The 12,804-nt window shown below is 43.3% G+C and overlaps 1 protein-coding gene across 7 annotated transcripts in view; it reads right to left on the bottom strand.

The window, feature by feature from the left end:
• TSNARE1 (t-SNARE domain containing 1) overlaps positions 1 to 12,804 on the bottom strand; it is a 509,528-nt gene that overhangs the window by 324,908 nt on the left and 171,816 nt on the right. For all 7 annotated transcript variants that reach the window (XM_055799973.1, XM_055799972.1, XM_055799978.1 and 4 more), the window contains 2 exons: positions 10,423 to 10,500; positions 1,533 to 1,602 (listed from right to left, as the gene is read on the bottom strand). In XM_055799973.1, coding sequence (XP_055655948.1) covers positions 1,533 to 1,602; positions 10,423 to 10,500 — 148 coding nt within the window. The remainder of the gene's footprint in view (positions 1 to 1,532; positions 1,603 to 10,422; positions 10,501 to 12,804) is intronic.

Here is a 12,804-nt window from a genome sequence, read left to right as displayed (position 1 = left end):
GATCCAATTCACTGATGAAGGCAATGAATCGGAAAGGGGATAGAGACTGCAAACCAGTCTGAGAGTTTATATTGCTTTGAGAAGGTCAGTCAAGTCCATCAGGCAAATTATAATGTATAAAGCCAATATAACAAAATAGAAATCAAATTCTCCCCTTTGTTCACAGCCCAATCGCAGCAGGAACTACAGTCATATTCGCAAAATCAGAGCCACATTCCAAGTACTTGGTTTTAGCATGCAAGATGCATTAAGGGAAGCAGCTTTAATAAATTGTGCTACATTTGGAAAAGCCATTTTAATTCTTTAATTAGCATGCATACAATGAAAACTAACTGCACGTGTTTGTGTATACACATATATAGAAGAGTGTGTAATGAACTGTAACTATTGCAAGTGAAACTGAAGTTTCCATTTTCTTAGTGTTGTGCCACGTGACGCACGTTTCAACACCACAACATACTTCTTCTATAAAATATCTTCTTGCCCTTTCCTTTTTTTATTCTCCTTCTCTTGGGTCCATGCGTTTTGGCAAAGTGGGGAGCAGTGGTGAGAAGGAAAAAGCTACACAAGCATCTGTGGTGTTTAACTAATTCCCAGCAGCCTCATGCTCATTTTACCCTAACCTACCTCCCTCGGTGGGATGGGGGAGAGATTCAGGAAGGTAAAAGTGAGAAAACTCCTGGATTGAGATAAAGACAGGTAAAGCAAAAGCCACACACACAAGCAAAGCAGAGCAAGGGATTCATTCACCACCTCCCATGGGCAGGCAGGTGCTCAGCCATCCCCAGGGCAGCCGGGCTCCATCACACATAAGGGTGACTTGGAAAGGCAAACATCATCATACTGATTGTTCCCTCCCCCCCTCCTCCTTCTTCCCCCAGCTGTATGTGCTGAGCATGTTGTCATACAGCCTGGAATACCCCTGGGGTCAGCTGGGGTCAGCTGTCCCGGCTGTGTCCCCTCCCAGCTCCTTGTGCCCCCCCAGCCTGCTGGCTGGTGGGTGGGGTGAGGAGCAGCAAAGCCCTTGGCTCTGTGTGAGCGCTGCTCAGCAGGAACCAGACATCCCTGTGTTGTCAGCACTGTTTCCAGCACAAATCCAAACCACAGCCCCATACTATTATTAATAATATATTAATAAAATTAAGTCTAATCTCAGCCGAGACCAGTGTAGCATCCTACACTGGCTACACATTAAAAATAAATAAAACTAAATTAAAAAAACAACAAACAACAAAAAATAACAACACATACACAGCCACAGAAAAGCCATTTTTACTGTGGCCCATCATTTTCTGTTATCTACCTACCATTCTCTGCCACCTGAAACCAGCACAAGCAAAGCTTTATATGATCAATACACATCCTACCATCATTAATCACCAACAGAAAGGAAAAAAAAAAACCAAAACTAAGTAAGCCTGACAAAAAAGTGTCCAGCTATAAAAACAAGACAGAAGAAAGGGTGAGGATAGGTGAGGAAAAAGAAAAGGCTGAGAGAAAGCAAGATCTGCAGCACTTCAAAACAAACTCACAGTCCATCCTGCAGCTCTTGAGTATCTTTTGAGGTCCCCAAAGATCGGAGGCTTCTTTCCAAAGCAGTCACTGTCAACAGCAGAGAATAAAACCATAAGGAATTAGTACAGTTCTACAGTGAAAAAATATTGGATTTTTATTCGTTTGTCTTTTAATTTTATTTTTTAAACAATACAGTGAAGTAGTGTTTGGACAAGGGACACAGGAGACAAAGGGGAGAACATCTAGCAATAGCTGTTACCCCAAAATGGATAAACTGGGTTCCTTGGATGCATAAATGGTGAAGCCATGTATCATGTACTATGACATGATGGGGTATGACTTCTTTTAACAGCAAGAAAAACTCTGTCCCATGGACCTGGCACAGATCTCTGACTCCTCCAGTCTCAAACTTTCTAACTCTTCATGTTACAGCAATGGCATGGAATTCCCAGGGCTGGAATTGTGCTTTCTACCAGGAGACTGGGGGAGCACTCTTGGGAGTGGGAAGCCGCTGCTTATCATCCTCAGGGGGTACACCCCTCAGGAGGTACACTGCCCCAGAGAACTGTGTATGGAGCACCTCCAGCTGGAAATGTGCCCTAAATGAAGAGGCAAGAAATTGCATAATAATGATTAATTCCTCTGAAAGGCGATTAAGAGGCAGAACACTGTTGTCCATTCTGATGTCTTCTATCTCATTATTCAAGACTTCAACACTCAAAATCTTTTCTATGTTTTGGCTCAGATAAAATGGAGTGCTTCACTGTGATCACCTCCTGTGTTTAAGCTAGAGAGCTTCTTGGGCTTTTCCATCAGGAGAGGAGAATACTCTACCCTAAGAGCAGCTTGAAGCTGGAAGAATGGTATGTTTTGCAATACACAGTGACTTCAGATTTAAGAAATATATGTTTGTGTATAAAAAAGTAGCTGAAATCTAGTACTGTTGCATTTTTACACCCTTACACATTCACTATCTCAAATTCACTCTCATATTAACAGCAGGTCACTACTTTTAGACTTTGCATATCAAGTATGCAAAGCACTTCAGGATCTTCCACAATGAAGGATGCTAAATAAATGACATTCTTGATATTTACATGTGGGATTTTCTCAGGACGATTCCAGTTGCAAAAACTCATAACTCCTTATCAGTCACGCTTCAGTATTTCAGGAAGGAAAAAAGAACAGATTAGAAACATGGCTCAATTATTTCCATAGAAATTTAAGAAATCCTCTGTTTTAATGACTGTGCAGACTTGGACTTGGCCTGCAACTTTGAAGAAGTCATAGAATTATACTTCATCTGGCAGACAAAATCCCTTTTTCTCTTTTGGGCTTCATTGGGTTGACACTAAAAGTCACTAAACAGTATAAAAACTAACTAATGTGCCTGAACAACATGAATATTCAAAACAAGCTTAGATACCACTATATATTTTCACCCTACTTGCTAGATCGCAGTAACAGATTTTAGTGTAGAATTTGGCAATTCAGTTAGATAAAGCCTCAAGGAATTGTCTACAACTGAGCTAATAATTATTATCCTTTGCTGGATACACAATGTTTTAAAGAATAAACTTAGATCTCACAGATATTATATTTCCCTTTCTTCCCTCCTCCCTGGTCTTAAGAAATCAATCTCCCATGCAATCTATATATTGTCCCTTTCAAAGACAATATTTTGCATCCGTGGTGGGTTGACCTTGGCTGGACACGAGGTGCCCACCAAGTCACTCTATCACTCCCCTCCTCAGCAGAAGAGGAAGGGAGAAAGTAAGATGGAAAAAACCCCACCTTGTGGGTCAAGACAAAGGTGGTTTAATGAAGCAATAGAATAAAGCAAGAGCAAAAGTTGTGCACAAGGAAGCAAAGGAAAACAAAAGAAGTTATTCTCTACTTCCCATCAGCAGATGATGTTGGGCCACTTCCTAGGAAGCAGGGCTTTGATACGTGTAGTGGTTGCTCCTGAAGACAAACATCGTAAATAATGAATGCCCTTTCTTCCTCCTTTTTCTCATCTTTTATATCTGAGCAGACATCCTATGGCATGGAACATCCCATCGGTCACTTTGGGCCAGCTGTCCTGGCTATATCCCCTCTCAGGGTCTCGCCCACCCCCAGCCTACTGGTGAGGCGGGGGGAATGCTGGAGAGCCAGCCTGGATGCTGTGCAGCGCTGCTCAGCAGCAGCCAACCCCCCGGTGCGTTATCACCACCTTCCTAGCTCCCGGTACAAGCACAGCACCGTGAGGGCTGCCGTGGGACTCAGCCAGACCCAGTGCAGCATCATCTAAAAATATCTCTGGGCCCATCAACCCTTCGGAACAAAGTAGAGTGTGGTCCTTGGAGAACAGATATCAAGTCAAGGTAGAGGAAGCACTTGTGCAGCCATTGAATTTCTAAGAATGTGTTAAGACGTGTGCAACTCCAGAAGGGAAAACTGCAACTACAGCATCCAGGCACCTTTCTAAGCTGAGCTGCAACATCAGGGCAACTCAAAGTGAAAGCTACTCTGCCAGTGTCTTCCTACAAATGAAGATGAGGTCAATGGAAGACAGATCTGATATGCAAGCAGTTCTTTGCAAAAACAGTACAGACCTTTGCTATTGCCTACTTTGGAGAAGATCAGAGTAGGAAGCCGCTTTCTTATTGCACAGAGGTGTTCCAGACTTCACACACACACCATTTTACACTGAGGCAAATCCAAGAGCTTTCACATTTCTTAAATATTTTGGAAAAGAGAAATGCAGGCAAAAGAATCCAAGACAGGAATGCAAAAGAAGAGGTAAGTGCTTGTCAGTCAGGTGACAAAATGACGGAGATGCAAGTCCCTATCCTAAAATCTGATCTAATATTATAATGTGAGCATAGTATTTACATACTTACATAAAGGTCAGTTATCCCAAAAGGACAAGGTACGCACTCTGGAACAGCCACAGGTAGGCACATGATATCGCTTCTACCTGGGAAATAGCAGGACTGAGACTCCAGCTTGAGTCTACTGGTTCTTAGGGAGACTGAGCTGTTTTGGGGTAAATCTAACTTGCTTTGACCAAGAATCGCTCTATCAAAATCTGTGTCATTCCTGTGCTCAATGAAGAAAATCCCCCCAAAATTTACCAGTTCTGACCACGCCAGCAGTAACTCTACCAAAGAAGCACCATGTCAATCTGTGCTGGAGAGATGCTGTGAAGCCAGTGGTGTAACTGACATCTCGCTTTAAAAGCCTTGTACGCTGAATTTTATAAGGCATGCGCTAGTCCTCCGGGCTACGGCACTCAGAAGAGCTCACTGCTGTTGCAGCTGCAATGATTTACGTAAACTGAGAGTTTGGCTCCATTTGTCTATGCCATCACAATCCCTAAAATCAATGGGGGATAAGAAACCATCCTCAGATGGCAACGGAGATGTTATCACACCTGGGGGATGCTGAAAAATCCTTTGCTCAGCCTCTCAGATCAAGGTAATGGGACTGCGCATGGCACCAACCAGTCACAGGGAGCCATTAATGAGCAAGTAACAGGAATTAGAGAGGGAAGAGGCCCATTAGAGCACTCAGATTCTCCATCTGGCCAAAACAGGCCTGATTCCTCCAGTATATCCTCCACTGATCAGCCCTGTAGACAAGATGCACCAAACCGACCCCTTTTACGAGGGTTATTTCACTTATTTATAAGGCATATACCGAGAGGCAGCTAAAAGCTGTACACTGGAAAAAATGCAAAACCTTGATAAAAATAAGTAGGAAAAAAGGCATCAATAAGACAAATTCAGAGAGTATTTGAGCTTCTTTTTGTGGGTTTGGTTTTTTTTTGGTTTTTTTTTTTCCTTGAAAGAAAAAATCAGCTAAACAAAAAACTCCATAAAACTTGCATTAAGTCAAAGCACTATCAGATAACCTTCCCTACACTCAACAGGGACAGTCCCCAAAGAATCAGAGAAAGAAGGCAGATGCAAAGAAGAGGAAAAACCTCACCCTACCCCTTGACACTGTTGTAAAGGGGAAGGGGGGAGTGGGGGAGTCTGTGAGCTCACAACCTGGCAGGAGAGTGATCCAGTAGCACATAAACAGAACCAGCTGTCCTGGCTAAGATTCTTATTCTACACATGAAGACGTTCATTTTCACAGCAGAAAAAGGGAGCAGGAGATATTTATACGTGAGATCAGCCAAAATCAGCTCAGAGCTGCGAAGATCCCCCTTGGCCAGGAGGAAAGTTCTGAACTGTCCAAGAATTTAAATCACCCCAAAGGCTCAGACTTCAGCAAAAAGAGTAGGGAAAGCAAAGACAGACAAAGAGTGCAGTGATTATTACTTCTGTAGTGTTATTCAATTAAAAAAAAAACAAAAAACAAACCAACAAAAACCCCAGTGCTTTACAATCCCAGTACAAAGTTGACTTGTTTCATTAAAAATAGTTCTTAACAGTTACCCAAAACCAGGAAAAATACAGCCAAGGTTGCCCACACTCTGGTATTCTGGGAATCTAAACAACACACAAATAGCACTGGGAGCTTGTGACATCTTCATCATCCCAAGAGGGAGAAGAGCATTCCAGGTGCATGGTTTGGTCTCCAAACACCATGGGGAACCTGGAGAACCCCAAAAAGGCTGCAGTAAGGCAAGAAAAGAAGGAAAACGGGAGTGGTGATTTAATTTATGCAATCCTGTAGATCATTCAACGCATCATGCCCAGCGCAAGAGGAGTACAAACCAACCTCTGGTGAGCATCTGCAATGCAGCTGCTCGTTCCTTGCTCAGCCGCTCGCGTGGTGGTACACAAACAACGACACTGACTTTTGCTGCATGCTCTCAGACAGGGCTTACTGAATTTCCTGAAAAGACCATACAGTATAGCTGTATAGGGCATAAAGGATCAAGGGCATCCTTTCCCATTTTATAACCGTGCCAAATTATTTACCTAATGTGGATTAGCTCTTCCAAATCTTAGCACTGCACTCAGCATTCCTCTCCTGAAAAGATGCGCTTTTTGGGAAAAGGCTACGAAGAAGTCACATACAAACTGAATGGAACTGACCTGAGCAGACAGAAAAATAATATGGGTGGTGAAGAGAGCAACAACAGTAGAGTATCTTATGGGCATTTCTTCAACCTAAAAGCACTTTAAAAGGCATTATAAATTCATAGATTCATAGATTTTAAAGGCCAGAGAGAGCAATTCTGATTATCCAATCTGATTTCCTACCATAAAATTTTGTCCCTTCAATCCTACATCAAGACTGTAGAGTGTAGCTGGACTAAAGTATATCTTATAAAAAGACATTCGAATCTTGATTTAAAGGTTCGAAGCAATGCCAAATCCATCACATCCCCTCCATATAGAGTTCTAATGGCTAGTTATCCTCATACAGAAAGATTGAATTTGTCTAGCTTTGACTCCTATCTCCTGATCTTGTTATGTGCGAGAATGTTAGATTAATGAGCCCTATGCTATCTATTTGACGTCTTTCTTCCCAGAGAGGTACTTACACACCATGATCAAGTCCTCTTAGATGTCTCAAACAGAAGTTCAGATGGCATACATTTTAAAGTCTGATTTGCAGGCTTCAAACAGTTGTCGCAGCTCTTCTCTATACCCTCTCCAATTTTTCAAAATAGTTTTAAGTACAGGCACTGTCATTACCTGCTTCACAGAGCACTCAGTGCAGGTAACTCTTAACAGAAAGCACATCATCATGCACTCTATGTCATCTCCAGAAGAAAAACAAAGACCACCTGAAATTGCTTAAAACCTAATTGAATGGATTAATGCAATTCTAACAATGAATAAAAATAGAAATTGGACCACGGCACTTCAAAAAAGATGCACCACTCATCTTAAGGTCTTCTCAAGATAAATTTCACTACAGTAGGAGTTTATTACAGCACAGAGATGTATCAAGACAGCCCTAACCTGGCTAGTTTGGATTTTAATAGCAGACACAGAGTCACAAGCAGGTTGCAAAATGTCACACTGAGCCCTTGGTTTGGCAGCAGAAGTGCCGCTACCATTCATCACTACCATTGTCAAAAGTATTAGTGCTGGAGCAACCAAGGTTGATACCTAATCCAGGTATTTCTTTCTGTGTGTTACAATGTGGTTATACACCCGTCCGTAATCCAACTACCAAGGATCACAGTTAGGAGGTCCAAGCTGCCACAGGGGCCCCAAGCTCAGGTCACCACACTGGAGTTTTCTCAAGGAAAAGCCCAGAAAAAAGTGGGTCCTGGTGGACACCTAGTTAAACATGAGCCAGCAATACGCCCTTGCTGCAAAGAAGGTGAATGGTACCCTGGGCTGCATTAGGCAAAGCACTGCCAGCACGTTAGGGGAGCGATCCTTCCCATCTGCTTGGCACTGGTGAGGTCACACCTGGAGTAGTTTCCAGTTCTGGGCTCCTTTGTACAAGCGAGACATGGACTTACTGGAAAGAGTCCAGCAAAGGGCCACATAGAAAATTAAGGGTCTGGAACATCTCTCCTATTAGGAGAGACTGAGACAGCTGGGACCGTTTAGCCTGGAAATGACAAGGTGGAATGGGGATCTTACTGATATTTAATACCTGAAGGGAGGGTGCAATAAGAACAGAGCCAGGCTCATTTCAGCGGTGCCCAGTGCCAGGAGCAGAGACAACAGGAACAAACTGAGATGTGGGATGTTCCCTATGAAGATCAGGAAACACATTTTTACTGTGACGGTGACCAAGCACTGGCACAGGCTGCCTTGACAGGTCATGGAGCCTCCATCGCTGGAGACATTCAAACACCATCTGGACCTGGTGTTGGGAAAATCAGCTCTAGGTGGGCTTGCACAAGCAAAGGGGTTGGACAAGATGACCTCCAGAGGTCTCTTCCAACTTCAAATATTCTATGATTCTATGATTTTTTTCCACCTTCTGCAGTGCATGTTTGTCCTTCACCCCAAGCAATGTCTATCCCACCAGTATCTCCAGTCTATCTCCAGTATCCCAGTGGACAAATACCACTGGCAACCCAAAGATGACTTTCAATGGCTGAATTTCTCAGATTCTGCCCTGTGAAGAAAGCTGTTGAACTTGTCATATCCAAGCAGTTTGCCAAAAAACTATGAATAACAAGTGTTTTAAACAACTTTAAAGCCTCTATCAGTAACTCCTTTGAAAAATAATGAACAATAAATATTTTTTTGTGTTTGCATATCTCCCATTTTGCTTTTGACCCATTCAGAATCATCTTGTATATGCAGTAATTGAAGTTCTGACAAAATACTGAAGAATCATAGACTTATGCAGGTTGGAGGGGATCTCTGGAGGTCTCTAGTCCAACCTTCTGCTAAGAAAAGGTCCACTCAACAGCAAGTTGTTGAGGGTCTTCTAAAGCTCCGAGTATCTTGAGAGATAGAGATCTCACAGCCTTTCTGGGGTCCTGTTGCACTGGTTGAACACCCTGATGGGCAGAGCCTTTTTCCTCACATTGAGTTGGAATATCCTGTGTTTCACTTGCCCTTTGCCTCTCCTCCTTCCACTGTGCACATCGGAGAGGTTATGGCTCCACCTACTTTACAGTCTCCTCTTAAGTAATTAGACACAAGAACATGATTTCTGTTAACTCATGTTCAACTTGTGGTTAACCAGTACTCCCAGGTCTTCTCTTCAAAACAGCTTTATAGCCAGCCAGCACTCATCCTGTCCTGTTGCATAGGGTTATTCCAATTCAAGGCACAAAGGAAAGTGTGAATAATTATTTTCCTTGGGCAGTTGCACAACTTCATGGAGCCTACATTGCTTTCAGGCCTTCACCTTCTGGGATAGCAGAGAGCAGCAATGAGGCTCACAGTGCTTCTTGGGGAAAGGTACATCCATGTTGCAGGAGGTCCGGAGCTCAAGGTGATGATAGCTGAAAGTAAACTCAAACTTACCAATCCATTCTAGTCACAGAAATGGTGCTTGAATTTTCCTGGCAGATGGACCATACACAACTCCTCTAAAGAAGAGACAACTATGTTTCTCTAAAGAAGAGACAACTATGTTTTGGAAGTTTTACTTCCCATCCTTCTTCTAGCAAGGATTCCTTGCTACAAGGACCAAGGCCTTAGCCCTGGGACACGTGGGGGAATAATTACAGAAATAAGGAGGCAGTAAGATCCTTTCTTTATACCTAGGCCAGGCACCTCTGTCGCCCAGCCAGTCTCCATAGACACAGAAGAGACTAGACAGAGAAGCTGTCCAGGTGATTCAGAAGCAATTTCAGGGACCACTGTAAAATCAGCACCTGATAATTTTAGATTTTTGTCTGATACTAGTGTATTTCACAACTGAGACTCCATGACATTAACTACCATTCTGCAATGTTAGTTTATAACTGTGTGCAAAATACATCCCTCCAGCCCAACACAACAAAACTGATGAGCCAGAGCATGTCTCCAAAGGGGAGAAGCACTCTGTATCTCTAGGGTCCAGGGAGACATGAGCAGGAATAGCATCCCTGCTCATTTTACAGAATGAAGAATAACAGAAGAGTTTTGGTGTTGGTGTTTTTATAAGGGAGATAGATGTTTTGCAAGCTCATATGCCAGGCTCTGAATGCAGTAGTGCTGCAACACATTAGAAAACGAGTCTGGCTTGTTCCACCTTTCTGCGCTCTAACTCCCTATTGTAACAGATGACACAATTAAAAATAGAAAAGGATATGGTCTCAGCAAGGATTGGAATATATCTGTGCCTATTTAATGGAACATATGGTGGAATATTTTTACATCTTATAAAGAACTGTGTATTGGACATGTGCTGGTGCTTGTGAGATGCAGCAGCAGAAAAAACTGTATTAATATTTGCTCCCTGACAACAGGAGCTGCCATACACCACGTATATGCACACGAGTTATCAGCAGGACAGCACACAATTGACTAGGAGACCTTTCATTATACGCACCATTGGAATTAATTCGGAAGACATTGGCTGAAGTCTCCTGAAAAAGTTCCTGTAGTTCGCTGGGATCAATCTGGGTGGCTGTGAAGACAAAAAAGGAGAAGATATATTAATACTGGGGACCACAGATCACTTTGAAAGGCACTCACCTCCCAGCTGATCTTTTGAAGGAGGATGCAGGTTTTTCCTCACTGCAGAAATTCAGCCCCAGTATATGGCCTGATGTAGCCTTACACCATATCTAATTGTGCCGCTGGCACTGGACAGGCAACCCAGCACCATCAGGACAGTAAGGATGATGCTGCAAAGCAGCAGACATGGCTCACATGGATTGAGGCAGCATTTGTATGAATTATTAGCAATTGGAATATAAATTATTTCTGCTCATTTATTACATGGAAGTATCAAAGCCACAAACGAACGAGAAACCACAAGCACAACAGGATGGTCAACCATCGCTTTCCAGAGCAGGAAGGCATACAAGTAGGTCCTGCCTTCTTGAAAGGGAGGAAGCAGTGAGCAGAGCGTAACTGCTCTGTGGGCTCAAGGCTTTTGGGGCAGGAGGGAGATGGGAGCCCAGCTGGGTACTCCACACATTCATCTTCCAGCCCCCAAGAGAGGCTTCCCTTCTTCCTGGCAGCCCAGCTGCAAGGGTCAATGAGTCAGTGCCAGGAACTGCTATTGCCGTTGCCCAGATGACCTCTCAGCTTCATGCCCAAGGTCCCACTTTGGCCAAGGTACCCAAACCTGCTCCACATGGAGAACAATGAAGTGAGGATTTGAATGTTGTAGGGCTTTGTGGTTTGGTGGTAGGGTTGGGTTGGTTTTGTTAGCTTCGTTTCCCAACTTTGAAACTATCCAGGGCTCCTCCACAGCTTCATCATCCCCAAAGAAGAATTGATATGAGTTTGGACTGGGCTATATTACAGAGAAAGGATGCGTGGTTTAAATAAGCTTTAAACAGGTGTTTGGTTTTAGATTGGCAATAGTCACCAGAGCAACAGTCATTTACATCTGCGTCTTTGGCACCAGCTTTACAATAGATTTTCCTGTGGTTTAGCCCTATTCTGCCTCCCACCCAGGTCAGCTTTTGTACGTTTCCCAGAAGCTGCTCTTACCTGAAACTCTAGTCAAGTCCAAAAGCACTGCAGGTCTTGTTCACCCAACACACTACAGTCCATTCCAGCAGCCTCTGCTATTAGCAAGCTGCTCCTCTGAGCTGAAGCATTACAGAAACTCGAACAGGAGCTACAATTCCTAATTTCAAGTCAGCAGACTGTAAGTACGACATATCCTGCATCCCTTCACCAGATTTCCCTAAGCTGGGAATATACACCATACATCCATCCTGCTTTTGGAAGATCAGAAAGTCAGCGATGGAGCAAGGTGAAAACCATGAATATTGAACAAAATGAGAAGCCCCTTTGATGCATTGCTCAGGTTAGTCCTGAGGACGCATCTCTTGGTGCTTGAGAACCAGCTCCACCTCCAAACAGTGCAATTGGGGGATCTTCCACTGCTCCTCACACATCTCACTCACAGCAACACTCATGAGACAATTCAGCCCTGTAACAACCATAAATAAAGTCTTGGATCAGTCTGCCACATTGACACAAATCCGGGGCATTAAACGGTGTTAAATCCAAACGCACAATGGATCATTGCTAGAGATTTTCCTGCTCTTCTCTTCCTGCAGTTCCTCCTAGATCAGCTGTCCGAGACACTCCTTTCCTTTGCTTTATATATAAGGCTATATAGCACGAGATATTAGCTTGGGTTTACCCATCCCCCAGGAATTACACTTGTTACTAACAAGATCAAACTTTCATTAAATCACTGGTAAAAGAGCAGCACAGGATAAGATTTTTAGATCTTCACAAACTGCGTTGACCCCAGTATCAGGAGGTTTTTTTCCAGGATTTTCAGTGTGCCAACATGCTTAGGTTTAGTAATTCCAGAGGATGGGCGGCCAGAACATGGCTTCAGCTTGGCTAAGTTTGCAGATGCATGCCGAGAGGACTGGTCCACACATTTTGTGATACGAGTTTTTTTGGATGGATGTGAGTTTTTTTGTGGGAAAGAGAAGGGTTTATTTACCTATTATTTCCATTCTTTCCTTAGAAATACTGAATTTGTCTCAAAAGATTTTGAGCCTGGCCCAGTGACCCTGCGTTCATATGCACTTAGGTACTTTGCTGAATGAAGCCTCAGATGGACCACGATGCAATCAAAGTAAGGGCTGGAAATCCTTGATGTCCTGAATTACAAGCACATAGCTAACAATTATATTACATGAAATCCCCCCAAATAATATGGACTGCAGACTTCAAAGTGTTCCCACATGTGAACACTCCTGCAGATTCACAGCATACAGCAGTGACCTCT

Source organism: Falco peregrinus, chromosome 3, assembly GCF_023634155.1.
Source record: "Falco peregrinus isolate bFalPer1 chromosome 3, bFalPer1.pri, whole genome shotgun sequence".
NCBI classification, from domain to species: Eukaryota; Metazoa; Chordata; class Aves; order Falconiformes; family Falconidae; genus Falco; species Falco peregrinus.
The sequence above is the reverse complement of the archived record's forward strand: the minus strand, read 5'-3'. Positions and strand labels throughout refer to the sequence as shown.